Below are 16847 nucleotides of genomic sequence, written 5' to 3' on the forward strand. Positions count from 1 at the left end.
TCCCACCTTCATTAAGTTCAGGTTGACATTATATATTAAGAAGCTGCAGTCAAAATTGCTTAGATTCAGGGGAGAAGCAAACTCTTTTTCAAATATTTTCAGACAACATTACTGTAATTCTCTGACATCATAATGCTGAAATGTAACAAAACTGAATATAAGTACGACTATTAGCAACTTCAGTCTTAAAATATGTGTCAAAAACCTGTATCAGATTAAGCTAGGCAAGTGTTATTTCTTGCATTGACTATATTTCAGGGTCTATCTTAAATGAGACATTAGAACTTTTATAAATAAATATAAACATTCAAATGATGTAATAGCTTTTATCTTCAGTCATAATACTGCATATCTATGTTGTCAAAGTTTAGGGGTCTGGAAGCACATGGATTTGAGACAAAACAGCAATCAGGAGCATAAATTATGACATTCAGAACATCAAGATCTGACATTGAAGAAGTATGGAAATACCTTCCCTTTACACTGGCAAAAATTAGGCAGTTCTAAAGCACTTACAGTTTTTCCTGGCAATTTTAGTCTTACTACATTTCTGTTTGTTAATGAACTTAATGACAGTTAAATACAACATCATAATCTTTTGACAAATGTTATCTTAGACAATCAGTGGTACAGAAAACTCGGTCCTTACAATGAAATACACAGTATCAAGTGAAGAGAACATTACAAAACGAAAACAATAAAAAATGGCAGCCACAACAAGAAAAAAGTCTGAAGGACCATTAAGACCACACTGACTGGAAACAAAACAAGACAAATGGCTCATGTCATCATTAATATGTTTGTATTTTTCTGGAACAACTAAATCAAACATTAGTCTGCCTACCAAGTTTGTGCATTTTTATGATTCAAAATAGATCTGCATATTTACACATGTGCACAGCATGTTTTCCAGCATTAAAATAATGTTGAATGTTTATTGCATATGTGAATGTGTTAATATTTTACAATGTTTTTTGCACAAGATTTATTTTTCATGTGATGATGACAATCAGGAAGCACCTAAGGGAACAAAATAAAAGCTATAAGTTGCCCACAAAAGACTGATTACTTAAAATTTTTGAGGGACATAGTGTATAGTAGCCACTGTCATATTTTTTTGTAAAGGTTAACCAACTGATTGCATTTGGTCATTTTATATTCTTTCTGTTTTAGACAAACATTTAAACCAAAAAATATATTTTGAAAAAAGTGCAGACAGACAAACAGATATTTAGAAAGGCTTAGCATCCTTTGTTCAACTGGTGCTTATTCAGTGTATTCATTTGTTGTACTTGGGTCTGTGTCTTATGTCAACGTAAGCTTAAAGGTTAGTAAATTAACACAGACTGCTAATAAAGTACATATATCTGTTTTAACTATTAATTTATGGGCACATTTTTTGTACTCAGTGTACTGTTGTAATGTTTAAGTAACTTTCTAAATACATTTAATTTTGATTGCTTCAAAAAATTGTATGCCTACAGGTACATGTTTCATTTACCTAACTGTATTAATAATTTTTTTTTTTTCAAAGGTCCACTCAGTGATTTACTATCATCAAGCAGAAATGAATAATTGAGGATGTAATGGATAAATTGTGTTTTGTTTCCAAATATTGTTTGAATAAAACACAGTTAGCACGTTGCTAGGCAGGCAGCTCTACTCATGAGGTCGTCAGCTACCTGAGCAATGCTGTCAATATTCCCCAGTTTCAAATGCTAAAATGTGCCAAATCTAGTACTTGACTGCCCGTTTGCCAGCACGAGTATAGAATCAACTGAGCTGATAAGGTCTAACCTATGTGCTAGTTTCAAGCGTCAGTACTATATAACATTATCTCACGTGATTGCATATTAGCTGACTGAATTTTTAAGTTCATCTGTTAGCTAAGGCCAGTTGTATGTTACAAGCTTGGTAGCTCAGGTAACTTACACACTGTAATGGCCCCTCTATCATGTGGTCTCCAACTAACTCCAACAAGACTCATCCTGCTCACTGATTGTTAGAACTGTATGTGATATCTGATCAGTATATAAATGTATCAGACAACATGTTTGTAACTGACAAACGAAGTGACTGAATAAACCTTTAGCTGTACACTGTAAGGGAATGATTGCGAATGGGCTCCTGTCAGTAGCTAGTAACAACAGGTTTAAAAGTCATGTTAAGCTGCACAGTTCAGATAGCTCTTATGGTACAATATTTTTCATTTATTTAATCTTTTCATTTAATCAAATATTTTTGTTTTTTTGTTTTTTTCAACATTTGTTGAACATAACGTGTCCAAGGATGTCAAATTGGTTGGATAACAAAATTAAGTGTTAACACTGAGTCTGTTTTTTTCTTTTTTGAGATTTACCAAAATGATGCCTACACTATACATACATCAATATTCACAAAAGACACAAAACAGAAACCTATTCAACATCAATATAATCTATAAATGTATTTTTGTCTTTGGCTAAATGAACTGAAGTATCTTGTTTTATGGTCATTTATCTGGACTGTGTTGTGACCTCACTTTTATTTGGTTCAGAAAAATTAAAAATGAATGTCTGTCTACACACTTAATTTTAATTCTAAAATGTATCTGTGCGCATGTTTTTATTGTGTTTTTTAAAACCTCTGACACTATTTTATTTACTAACCAATACCCTTTTTTCATTTCTTCTAATAATAAAAAAAGACTATCTTTAAAGCTAAAATTTATATTGGACCCCATCAGCTAACCTGACGCATGCATCATAAACCATTAGATTCACAAGAGGTCATTCTTTCTACATTCAAGTTCATTTCGTGTTATTGCTATTGTTTTTGCTCAGTGTACGATACAAATTGAGGCTTCAGTGCAATCAGTCCATAGCTAATCCACTGCGTCTTATATCATCCAATCATGAGCATCCTTTCTGCTACAAAATGGACGGGATCGGGGAACGACAGCGGCGCAGTGGTCCTGGGGCCTCATAGGTTTCAAAGGGTGGGCTAGTGATAGGAGCGAGCCTCAGAGAAGACCCTGCCATTCCCGATATGTTATTGAGACTGCGAGATTTCTCGTAGCTCGTTGCTTTATGAAAATAATTGTAACCATCGATTGAATCAGTATATTATATTATGTGTTGTTTTGACATCATGTGCAAATAAAATAGAAGGGAATCATAATTTGAATGTTCGGGCATGTTATGACAAATTTTCCATATTCAGGTGAATTATTATGAAGGTTACATAGTATTGAAACATGAACATGAGGTTTAAGATGTTATAAGAATAAATCAAAATGAAAAGAGAAGAAATAAAGGATTAGAAATTGAAAAAGTTATTAAATCATGAAGACATATAAAGGACAGACGAAGACAGACACAGACAAGACAGACAAGACAAAACAAGAAAATGCGAGTTATGATATGTTTTTTTTTTCAAAACAGAAAAGCAAAAGATTCTTAGATATTAAAATATTCAACAATAGTAGGCCCATTGAATAAAGCACCCAACATTTTTATCATGTGAAGCAAAATGTGCGATGTTCAGGTGTTTTAGACAACTACTAGGCCCAAACTACGCAGTTTTACACAAATACACAGTTGTAAATACTCAACTGTCACTGATACAGTCTAAGAGTTGACCACATGAAGTTTCACATGAAAAGCTTACACCACTAATGAAGTTGTGGAGAATAACTGCGTCACATTACGCTTCATAATGTGTCGACGGCACTTGCTTTTGGTTCCTGTAAACTTCTGATGGCCAACACAAAAATGTTCTCCCTGCAACATGTAAAACCACTTCCTAAGCCCCATCAGTCTCATCCTGTCATGTTCACCTTTTGTTTACAGTGGGAAACGACACATGGTAAGAAAGTATGTATTTGTTGAAAAAATTTGTGTAAGTGGTTCTGAACTTGATGCACGGTGCTTGTACCGCTGAAGGCGTGTTTACAATAACCAGTTCATCTAAGAAAATAACACATTGCGCTGTGTGTCCTTTCCCCCTGTATTTTTTGTGTGTAACACAGCATGCAGATATTGAATCCACCCTGTAGGAAGTAGCCACAGAGAAGGTAATGATGTGCTAACAGAGTGTTGTTGCATCAGGTGAAGTGAAAAACACCATTGGTAGGTAGCAGTGAATCTACCCTAACAATGGCCATCTGACCCATAATGGGTGGAGTTTTACAGTTTTATTAGGACTGTGTTACATTAGCTGAACTTTGATTTTGATGCAATGTAATTGAGTATTGTATTGAGTATTGTAATTAAGTTTCTGACAAAATTATCAATTTATTGTCAAACTCCAACCATCAGAGGGCCAAAGTCAGACAACAAAGAACACCCATTATACAGCATGACACCCTTTGTGACTTCCTGCTAAAATAGAAAAATGCGGCAATACTCCACCGCTCTATATTACGCATCATTTGAGCCAACCATAAATAAAAGTCCTTTTTTTATTCTGACTTGCTCAGGCACATTAGTCAGATGGCAACTCAGTAAAATATTGATGATGCTTTTTTTTTCACTGGCTACATCTCACACAAAGATTTATGAGAAGTTGTCTGGCCAATCTGTTGGTGGTGCTTCCTTCTCAAGTTCAGTTCCAAAAGTATTTCGTCTCAAGACACACTGTCAGGTTGCATCAAATGGCAGCCATGTTTGTGATGTTTGTTGAATTCAAGTTGAGGGGCAGCAACAGGAGGGGTGAGCGCAACTTAATGAACAACAACAACAACCAAAAAAAACAAAACAAAACGATCTGTTTTTCCCGCAGAACTGTAACTGCTTGCTAGAGAAAAGACAAAAAGTAAGAAATGTCTACTGTAAAACCTCAAGTTATCATTACCTTGTAAGACCCTCCAATTGAATAAACTGTATAGTTTATAATTCTTAAGATTTTCATGAACTCAAACCCTGTTTTTGCTGCTAGTCAGGATAGGAATTTTCTTCAGTTAAATTACCTCTCCCTATATTGGTAGTAGTTTTCATTGTTAGTGGCGGACTCCACCATTCCTGTGCCGAATGCAAGCGAGATTTGCAATGTTTGCATGTAATCCATCTTAATTTAAGCTTCTTTCTATCAGTCTCACTGTTAAGTATTCACTTTCTGACACCGTGTCAGAGCTACATGAAGTTTGTTCTGATTTCAAACTAAACTAATCTACCGCTGCTGCTTCATTAAAAGCACTAGTCTTTCATTAAAAATGTGTCGCCAAATCAGCCAGGACAACTTACAGATACAGCTTCAACTTATTTCATGCTGTTTCTGCTGTTAAAATATAAAATTAGTGTTATTGTGTATTAATCCAACTGCTATAGCAACATCCCAACAGCTTATATGCAAGTTTTTTTATTCAGGTGATATTGTCCTATAAGTCGTAATGAGTTAAATATTAATCAACTGCTTTATGCGATCTTTGATTAACAATGATGAATACCCTAAAGATTTGAAGTATGCATTATAGGAATTCATCAGAATAATGTTGGGAGCCCGTATATGAAATTACAACTAAAGGTTTCTATTCTACTGACAAATTAATTTAAATCCATTCTTAATGTTAAGCAAAAATCAGCATGCAGTGTCCAGAGAGGAGAAAGAAAGAATGAGAGGAAGAATACACACTGCTTACATGATATCAAGACTAAGAATGTTTCATATACATTATGATTTTCAACCAGACTAAGACTAAATATATTTGTGGTCCTGTTTGCTTTGTTTAACACCATCTTTAATGTTGGTTCTGTTTCTTTTCAACAAATGTCCTTTACTTGGCCTTTTTAGTCTGAATTCGGAGGATTAAGACACTTGTCCAGTGTGATGTGAGCAAAATATGGATGAGAGAAAAAAAGAACTCCCATCTGTTGATTAGATGAAGGTGAAACTGATAAATAGTGATGTAGAAAGGGCAGTAGCATGGTTCAGATGATTTTCATATACATGTAAGTGATCAGTTTGGCTGGCTGCTTTGCAACCAAAAGCTTTAAAAGCATTGCTTGGTAATTCAAGGCAAGGATAGCTTTCAGAAATTACAATAAAAAATGCTTATAAAATTAATCATGTCTCAGCCACTGCAGTCTGTCACGGTCTGCTAGCTACCTCACTAAGTACTGTATTTACAACATCAACAGGGGGTTTGTGCTCTGGGATTGTCTATCAGGGGAAATGGTGAGTCTGGCTGTCACTGTAGTCAGTGATGACATAATTTCTTCCCAAAGTCACACTTAATTTACACTGTGGAGGAAGTACGTACCTACCTACAGTCAGACTTTAGTTACACTTGCACTGCAGTGGCGGCCTGGGGATGGGATGAAGAATGAGTGTTAATCACAGAAGGAGGAGTTTATGGAGGGAGGGAGGAACAGAGGGAGGGAAAAACTGCAAATATTCTGACCAGACTGTTTACTGAGGAAATAATCACTAAACAGATTTAACTGAAATAACAGACTTGATCATTCTTGCATGCATGCATGTATAAAGCAGAGACTTACTTGACCGCCTCACTTACTGAATGCACGTGTCCTATAAATTTCGTGCTGTGGATTACCAAGATTTTGCTGACTGTTCAGATGCTATTCTTGCCATGACCGCACACTGTATCATTCTTACATGGGATCAATTGCCTGTTAAAGACAGTGTGATCTCCTGTTACCCATGATTAGATGTATGGATCGCTTCATGACGATTAATGAAACCACAATCCATACATAAAGCACCTGGGGTGTCTTTTGGGGAATCTAAATGACATGAAACTAAATCCTACATCCTCTTGTTAGCTGTATGTAGGTCACAGAGACCTATCTACACCAGCTGTTATCGTTAAAGCTCAAAACCATTAAATATTTTATATATATATACTTCTCATACAAATACATAAATATTTATCACGTATCACGTATTATCATGTACATACATACATGCTGCACACATCATTATTTCTTTTGTAAGGTAAAAATCTGGATCAGATGAAAGAATATTTGCAAAGTTGTGATAACACAACATAGTAAGAAACACAGTGGTATTGTTGCACACATTAGATCATGCATGACAATGTAGAACAGTTTACAACAAAAAAGAGGAGGACACTGACAAGTGTTACCACATGAAACACATTTTCACAATAATTATTTCATACAATTGTTAAATTTCGAGTTAGCATATTTTATTTGGGCGGAACTGGTAGGAACAACAGAGATGTTGTGGTGGCCAAGAAGTGAGTATTAGGAAGCTGTTAGTTTTGAAAAATAATAAGAATAATCTATCCTAATTAATAGCATCATTCTAATAATAGTAAATAAGTGTGGGATGAAATTCAGATGATAAGCAAATTCACTCTTTTACAATTAACACGTTCTTTAAAAATAGATCTAAACACATTCCAAGTTTTTAGTATTTGTCAAAGCTCAAAATTGTGTATTTGTAAATTGTAAGTGCAATGCCAATTTTCTGTCTATTTACAAGTGATAGGAGTTCAACAAAAAATTTAAAGTCATTTCTTTTTGGTAAATCATCAATAATGAGCTTTTTTTCCAAATAAGTCCTGAAGAATGTCCTCACGCAGTGAGATTTGTGCCATTTTGATCTTAATTAACTGATTACAACTAATAGTAGACAGAGAGTAGTTGATGGTGAAACTCTAAGGAGAACACAGGAAGAACATAGGGAGAGACAAAAATTCAAACAACAAAACACAGGAGCACAAAACTCAAAGACATAAAATAAAACAATAACCACAATGACAACAGCAAAATATGTAAATTCAAAATAAATATAACTTAAGTCTATTCACATTGAAAAGATAAAGCATTCCGCACATGAACACAAATCTCTACAAAATCACTACTTAATACTACAAAAATACTTAAGGAAGGATGTATCCACCATGTTAGAAACACAGGATATAAATAACAAAAACACAGGAAATAAAAGAAAAAACAACTAATACACATATATCAAGAAACTGAAAGGAGAGCAAGAGACAGAGAGGGACAGAGAGAGAGACGGAAACAGAGGAGACCCATGAAGGTCTTGAGGAGTGATTGGGAGTGGGCAATCAAAGGGGTGATTGACCATTTGACCTTGGTGAGACATGCATATTGCAGGAATCGTAGGTAGTTAAATGGTCAACACGTCAAAGAGAAGAAACTAAAAAAAAAAAAAAGCTAATAAAATAAGTTGCCAAAGACATCTTATGCGTGTATCTATGAAATAAATCACAACTGAAGCACACAAGAACGAGTTTTAGACAGCATCAAAATCCCTCTTTAAAGCTCAGAACAGGGACATTAGCTAACATAAACCCAGTAAGGATTTTTTTTTCTCACTTTCTTGATATTCAGTGCTGTTTGTCTTCCCCTAATTTACAGGCTTTTTTATCTGACTGTTACTCTGCCATCTCATAATTCATGCATTCACTGGGCAAGAGGAGGGTTGCAACCTGAACGGGTTGTATGTCACTCACAGGGCTATCAAATCCTTCAGAATGAGGTTCCAGAGATGGCAAGAAACAGATCAAATTTCACTGATATTTACAGTAAACACCAAATGTATTCTCCTTGACCTGTGCACAGGACACACATATAATACAGGCTCACTGAGAAAAATGGACCATTATAGATGAGTACAACTTTTCTTAAAGAAGACTAGACCTGGAAGCATGATCCTAGTGCTCCAGGACTTATTTTCTTCGACATACTCCTGATTTACTTCAAAGAGGGATTTTTAAATATATATATATATAGCACTTAAATTGCATTTTATACATAAGAACTATTGAAACTGAAGCGATGTCAGGGACCTGTAAGTGAAGGGCTTATACAGCTTGAGGCTTGCTTACCTTAGACAACATGTAGCCACTTTTTAATCAAATCTGTCATAGTGTTTGTCTGTTTGGTCAGTGAGAGTATAAGTGTTTCAGTTACCAAGTGCAGCCTGTTAATCCTTTTGGTTTCTATCCAGGTCTCCACAGGACAAATAAAAAAGGTCCTGAATTTTGGACTACACTAGGCACTGAAAGCACAGATACGTGGTCTAGGGAGTAGTATTTCAGATCCATTACACGCTCACAACGCAGTATATTTTGTGAATAAGTATTGTCGTATCTGGCTTTGTTTACAAAGCTGAAATAAAACATTTAAAATCTTTGCTTGTTTTCAGCGTGGCATGTTTCAAGAGGTACTATCCCTTGACCCAGATGGCTCCCCTGACCCCAGTGACCATGAGCCTTGGAAAGACAATCATCGCACAGCACTGCATACTGTTACAACTGTGTGAAGCTATCAAGGCTGGCCAATTGATTTTACAGGAAATACAGCATATGTACATTTAAGTATGCACGTCTTGGAGCATGAAATGGGCTATAGAATAGAGGGAATAAGTGCCACTGGAGGTTCAGTTAATGCCTGAAGAGTTTGTCAGTTTATCTTGTGCATGACTGCATGTACATATAGAAATATATATATATATATATACAAAACTGTAGAAAAAAGAGTGTATTTTTCAAGGTAAAACCTTTCTAAATTGCAGTGTGTGCTTTTGCTTGCCAAGGTGAAGGCCCATGGGGCAGGGAGAAACACGAATAAACACAGTAAAAGGGAAAAACTAAATTAAGCCGCACACGACAGCACAAACACAACACTCAGACGGCATTGAGAGGACAGAGACACAGTGTATATAACACGTAAGAATGAAAAAGCCCACATACACACGCGTGATATGACACAACCTGAAGAGAGAGACAACAACAACACAGAGGCACATCAGACAACAATGTGACCGACTGTTCCCATTCAATCTTCTGCAGGTTACGTTTTATTACTTATTGACACAGGACACTGGGTTATTCTCAACTGAGCTGCTGGATGTATTTGCACATGTGCCCACTCACATGGATGTTCTCTTGCACTCATGAGTGTATGCAAGTTTTAAGCCTCCCACACACACAGACACAAACACACAAGTATACACATTTGTGTATACAGTTTGTTATGGGTGTATTTCACAGTGCAATCCCATTTTCTTTCCAAAAGTTCTTTTTTTGTTGTTGTTTTGTTTTTTTTTCTTTTTTGTTTGTTTTTACATGTTTTAAACAGTTCACAAAATTATAATGAATCAAATTTGTATGCAGGTAAGATTTTGGGCTGAGGTTAGCACACTTTAAACACTTTTAGGCCCAGAGAAGACTTCTCACAGGTGACACTTCAAACTCAACAAAACATGTAGACACAACACTAGACATGGTGGTGTATCTGTGATTTGAAATCATGCATAGTGTGTTCAGCTGTGTCTCTGTTAAAGTGTGTGCTGTACTGGTGTAGTGTAATTTTTTTGCAACTGCAAAACATGCCATATTATAGAGAGCCAGATCAAAATTTCTGTATGATTTCCATCAGAAGTTGACTATGGGCTCTTTTACTTTTTAACTTTTGTGTTACCTCTGGTCTATGGTTTGATCCAGGAGGAGGTGGAGTTTGCATTGAGGTCCTGCTGTAACAGAGACCCTTCCATCTTATACCAATCCTCAGTCAGAGGGGAGTCTGGGCTGGCTGCCAGGGCTGCTGCCTCTAGTTTGTTGTCAACAGGGGGTGTTGAAAGTTTGGAAGGAGTGTAAGGAAGTGTTTTGGTGCAGGTTGGCGGCAGTGGTGGTGGTTGGATTGCAGTAGTAAATGAATCAAGGTGTCAGGTTTTCATGAGCACGAAGATAATGCACATGGGGTAAATAAAAAAAGGGGGGATAAACAGTGTAGCACAAAGAAAAAGAAGGGGGAAAATGAGGGCATGGGTTTGAAGGTGGGGGCAGAAGAGAAAGGGGGTTAGGAGGGAAAATGTGAGGCAGGATAGGAGGGAAAGTCATGGGGGGAGGGGGGGGGTGTAGAAGGGATGGGGTGGAGTTTCAGGCCAAATTAAAAAGGAGGATGCAAGGCGAGAGAGAGAGAGAGAGAGAGGGAGAAACAGAAGTGACGAGAAGTAAATTAATGCATGGTCAACTCTCTGAGTCCAGAAGACAGAGAAAAGACGGAGATCATTTATGAGCATGAATGAATGAGACATTATGCAATACAGAACAAAATTCACAGAGACAGTGGAAAAGTGGAAGACAAAGAGGAAGAGAAAGAAAAAGGAAAGAAGTAGAGGGACAGAAAATCTTGTTTGACAGAAAAAATAAAAATATGATACCAAGCGGTGATGGAAACACACAGAACATGAATGTGAAGAGGTGGAAACAAACAGAGCAGAGCAGAAGAGCTAAGTGTATACGCATGTGTTATAACTTTGTGGCTGTATGTTTTGCTGCTAGCTGTTCAGTCAGTAGAGCCTTCAATCTGTAGTTGAGGCATCCAAAGTGAGTTGCTCGTGTACTTCATGTAACCCACCTTTCCTAAATGTTCAGATCTTATACACATACGGTAACCTGTGCATACTTCTCTGCATCTGCTGAACACTGGATGTATGTAATATGCATGTCCACAGTATGTTACACCTGACATCTTGCTGTGTGGGTCTGTTTACATAAGATATGCATGTGTACGTATCCGTCTCCTGTCGTGAAACGTACCTTTCCGCACATTCCCATCTGTGGCACGAAACTCCCTGGTGTTGAGCAGGAAGCAGGCGCGGTCCTGCTGGTAGCGTTCCCGGGTAGGACCGCGCCCAATAGGGCTCCTCTCGTCTGGGCTCAGCACCTGGTCGATGGTGGGGCAGTCCTCGTTGGCCAGGGCGGCCGAGGCTGCATCACCGTTCTGCTTAGAATCTGAAGGGAAGGTAGACTCAAAGTAACCGGGCAACCACATACAGGAAAGTAAGGAAAAAAACATGCAGAAGAGCATCTTCTTTACCAGAGCTTGATGTATATTACTTTATTTTACAGATCAAATGTGAGAAAATAAAGTAATAGATTTTCTGTTGCAGATTGGCATAACAGATGCCAAAGCATAACAACGCATAGAAGTATTATTGTAAACACAATATAATGTGCAAACACATTACTATTATGGAAAGGTAGGCTTTACACTAAACATCACAGGTTAGTGGTCGAATAATGTCTCAGGGAATGAATTACATGATCTTCCCACATCACTGTAAATTGATTTCATTTGATTTTTTTTTCTGTTAATCCAGTAAAAAGTCTTATTTATTATATTCTCTGGTGAGCCTGAACTTCGTTAAACCGTGAAGTCAGAGGTCAACCCAGTAAATCATGTTGAGTGGCCACTAAATGTTCATTAATGGTGGGGAGCCGTAGTGGCCGCCCACATATTCACTGAGGCATTATGTTAAAATATGTTACACAGCGAGAGTGTTCTTCTGTGTTGCGTTGGAGCATGTGGAGATGTACGGCTGTGTAGTCTTGGAGCCAGTTGTCAAAATTTTGACTAATAGGCCAATTTTCTGCTAAAAGATCTACTAACACAACCTACAAGAAACAATTTTGGACTGGAAGAAAGCCAAGCAAACGGGATGTAGTGAGAGCACTGATGAAACCAATATTTTCTGTCTCTCTAATGACTAAGACAGTAAAGTAATGCATTAACGGTACATTATTGTTGCATGCGAATGCCGCCCTGATGCTACAGCATGTGAAGAGCAAACAAAGAGCCAAATTACCTCTCCGCCAGATTTTACTGCTAATGCCAGAGAGGAAATATGCAGAGTCAGCCCAAATTGAGATGCATTAAGCTATTTTAATAGATAATTGAGTTCATTTTCCTTCCATGGTGTTTGTTTTTCACTGACAGATGGGTGCCTTAAGGCAACTGTGGACCTACCAGTTCATCATAAATTACACATGAGTTCTGATGGGCCAGTGATTTCTTCAGGGTGGATCCAGAATCAACTATGCATCACTTCTTGATAGTACACCCACTTCTTTATCTTGACACTCTAACCCTCTATCAGACGTCTGAAATCATCACTGTGCACGTCATATTTCCTGGAAATATGCTGGTAACGTTTAACATAAGCATATGCTTTTTTTTTTTTTTAAGTATTTTTGACTGCCAAAGATTATGCTCTCTGAATAAAGGTAATTTTCTCTCACCTCTGTTAATCTCTATTATTTCTTCTTGGGCAAGAGGACAGTCACCCCCTATGCCTCCAGATCCCATCACTCCACCCAGGACATTTCCCAAGAGCCTTTGCGGTGATGCAGTAGCCATAGCCAGGGCGTCTGGCTTGCAGTAGTTGGGGGACCCTGGTTGGGGGGCTCGTGGGATATGTTTGTTCTTCTTTTTGGGCAGCTTTTGTTTGGCCATGGCCAGGGAGTAGTACATGCCGAAGTTGTTGACAATTACAGGTACAGGCATAGCAATGGTGAGCACACCAGCCAAGGCACACAGCGCACCCACCAGCATTCCTGACCACGTCTCCGGGTACATATCTCCATAGCCCAGAGTTGTCATGGTCACAACGGCCCACCAAAATCCAATAGGAATGTTCTTGAAGTTGGTGTGGGCGCTGGCTGTTGGGTCATCTGGGTCAGCGCCAATTCGTTCAGCATAGTAGATCATAGTGGCAAAGATGAGGACACCAAGGGCCAAGAAGATTATGAGCAGGAGGAATTCATTGGTGCTGGCACGAAGAGTGTGGCCGAGGACACGGAGACCCACAAAGTGGCGGGTCAGCTTGAAGATTCGAAGGATACGGACAAATCGGACAACACGCAGGAACCCCAGAACATCCTTGGCAGCTTTGGAGGAGAGACCGCTCAGGCCAACCTCCAGATAGAAGGGCAGGATAGCGACAAAGTCAATGATGTTGAGGGTGCTTTTGAAGAATTCCAACTTGTCAGGGCAGAAGGTGACTCGCAGCAGGACCTCAATGGTGAACCAAATGACACACACGCCCTCCACGTACGTCAACCAGCTGTCAGTCACCACCTCGTACACAATCTCTTCATGGGTAGTGTTGTCCACCGTGACGATCTCTGTCTTGTTGATGATGGTGTTGAAGGCCTCGTGCGTCTCCATGCAGAAAGTGGAGATGGAGATGAGGATGAAGAATAGGGAGCCAAATGCCACATACTGGAAGAAAAAAAGAAACCAACAAACAGAAAAAAATAGGAAGAGGAACAGGAAGAAGAAAAGAGGAAGAATGAGTCAGTTGCAAAACAATAAACTTCAGCAAGGCAAAATGACAGCATGGTGAAGTTACAGAAACAAGACCTTGGTACAATTTGACCCATTGTGACCAAAGTCTAAGGATGATTAGACTCCTTATAAGCCTAAGTTCATTGAGACAAACAAAATTTCCTTGTACAACCCTGATTCCTAAAAGCTGGAACGCTTAGTAAAATCTCAATAAAAATGGAATGAAATAACTTGCAGACAAACAAAAAACGTGCAATATCGGACTTGCAAAGTTTTCTTGAGTCTGTGTAGTGATATCCTTTACACAATCGTGTGTTTGACAAAGCGGTGAACTTCATCCCATCCTTGCTTGTGAGTCTTTCCAGGATACTCTTTTCATACCCAATCATGATACTAGTCCAGGTGTTTTGGGGAATTCTTTTTTTGTTGTCCCTGCCCCAACTATATTTAACAAAAACAATAATGTAGATGAGGTAAACCCTTAAATATATTGTTTATGTGCTGTTTTCAGTGTTCAGATGAACAACCTAAAAACATAATACCTCTGGTCATGGCTATCACTGGCATAGAAACATATTATACTAAAGCAAAAAAGAAAAAAGAAAAATGGGTTGAAAATTAATAGGATGAGTCTACTAACGTATTTGCTGTACTCTGCTATGGAGAACATGAAAATATAAAAAAGTTGTAAGGATGAGGTCAATAAATAGCTGATCATCTGTATGTCATAGTCCAGTAAAAACACTGCAGGCCCACAGCTTTCTGTTCTGTGTTGTGTCAACACAATGAGTTTGGAGTAACTGACAGAAGTGAACTGCAGTTTTCCAGCAAACATACATTTATTTACAGCTACAGAGTATGATTTCAAATCCTGCAACAGAACACTTACATAAGTTATTTTGAAATGCGCATGTTCAATATTCAGGATCAACTTTGATCTACTGAATTGATTAATAAAATTAACGATGTATATAGACTGACTGCACAAATGCCTCTTATTTTTGCAATTTTTCAGGTAGAGTTACCAAACTCAGGTAGCTAATTTCTCAAATATAAATCGCCCTGTTTGTACAAGATGACGTAAACAATTTTGCGTCTTATAACTGAAGTGAATTTGGATTACGTGAAAAATGTTTAGAACTACAAGGCTTAAGCTACCTTTGTTGAATTACTGCTGTTACTGCAATCAAAAACAGGAAACACATAATACTGATGTAAAATACTTTTATTGGCATTTGCCTCTTTGCTCTTCCAAATCCTGGAATTATTATTTTTGCTTTATCCCCACTCCAAATGTCTTACATTGTCCATCTTTGTGAAGTTACTATCTATATGTACCCACGTTTTTTATTACTCTACTGTAACCTCCGTAATGCGTTCAGTTGTGAATGAATCAATTAGAGTAGCGTGATAAAACCAGTGTGTGCGTGGTTACTGCACATCTTTTTTCCTGTTGTGGTCCATTCTTACGAGCCCTGCAGTGTATTTATAGATGCAGTATACTTTGTGCTTTATCAAATAAATAATAAAACACAGACATGGCCTGAAGAGCAAAAGAGAAAGGTAATTCATACTTGAGTGGAGCCCATATATATAAGAAGCCTGAGTACCCTCAGTGTATTGTGTGTGTGTGTCACAGTGTAGTTTCGACATTATGAACTTATATAATATCAACAGCAACGTACTCACAAGAGGCAGCTTTATAACTAAGCAAATGGAGGGAACCAGTTTCAGTTGTTTGTCTTGAAAGGTCTCGCTTCTTACTCCCAGCTTTTTTTTGAATTGGAAGTTGGATGAGAGCCTACACATATTTTCTCTAAAGTGCCTTCATGACAGAAACACGCTAAGCAGAAGAGTTAAGACTCTTAGCCACTGTATGTGTTGAGGAGATTAACTGACAAGAATGTAGCCCAATAAGTGACCTTCCAGGAAAGTCAGCAATGTAGCAAGTCAACATACAATCTGTAGTTTTAAGTTGTTGTGCTGGTAGAAGATATTCCTTAACAGAAGCAGTAGGTGCAGCGGGAAAGACAATTTTGCATCTGGCGTGATGTTTTTTAGGATACAGTGTCATAGTTTAACAATTTAAATTGTCAGGTATGTTCCAGGTTTTCTATTTTCTGTCATTCTCACAACCCCCCAACCATCCCACCATCCCCACACACAGACACACACACACACACACACACTATCTCCAGCCTTTTTTCCCTCTCCCTCTCCATCTCTTCTCCCTACCTCTTTTCTCCTCTGCTATGTTTCTCGCTAGTCGGTGTCTGACCTACTTTCTCAGATTGCTGCAGTGCTCTCCCCCTCTGTATCGTGAAAATACACACACACACACACACACATGCATTGAGTTTCTCAATCACCCTCCCACCTCTACCCCCCACCCCGTCCCAGGGAAGCAGGATAGCACCAGCGGGACCTGTTCAGGATGCTCCCTCATTGGCTGAGCACCAGAAAACCTTCACATGTACAAATCAGGGCAATGAGGAGAGTTTTGCCCTGAAGTCTTATGCACTTATATTTTTATGTTACTGTTATTATTCCTTACGATGACATTAATGATTTCAGTGATGCAATAACAGAGATGAACAACACTGGCTGAAAGTAACTCAGCTGAAATGTGTGAGATCTGTCCTCAATGTGAGTTTTCATGCTGCAGTGCTTTTAGACCTGGCAAATGCTTTCATTGCACATGTCCAAACACACACACACACAAACACAACAGCATCATATCCTCTATGTAGGCTACACAGGTGGAGACACAGGAGGTGG

At 38.1% G+C, this 16847-nt stretch overlaps 1 protein-coding gene across 4 annotated transcripts in view; it reads right to left on the minus strand.

The window, feature by feature from the left end:
- Nucleotides 1-16847, minus strand: part of LOC124052547 (potassium voltage-gated channel subfamily C member 1-like) — a 48112-nt gene that overhangs the window by 8497 nt on the left and 22768 nt on the right. The window contains exons 3-6 of one of the 4 annotated variants that reach the window (XM_046376941.1): nt 13022-14003; nt 11540-11734; nt 9689-9709; nt 1090-3064 (exon numbers count right to left, since the gene is read on the minus strand). In XM_046376941.1, the coding sequence (XP_046232897.1) occupies nt 2910-3064; nt 9689-9709; nt 11540-11734; nt 13022-14003 (1353 nt within the window). In that variant the 3' untranslated portion in view covers nt 1090-2909. Of the gene's footprint in view, nt 1-1089; nt 3065-5603; nt 9710-10418; nt 10548-11539; nt 11735-13021; nt 14004-16847 lie in introns of those variants that run through there. The other 3 variants (XM_046376938.1, XM_046376939.1, XM_046376940.1) reach the window with 3 other exon arrangements.

This window comes from Scatophagus argus, chromosome 21 (genome assembly GCF_020382885.2).
Source record: "Scatophagus argus isolate fScaArg1 chromosome 21, fScaArg1.pri, whole genome shotgun sequence".
Lineage (NCBI taxonomy): Eukaryota > Metazoa > Chordata > Actinopteri > Scatophagidae > Scatophagus > Scatophagus argus.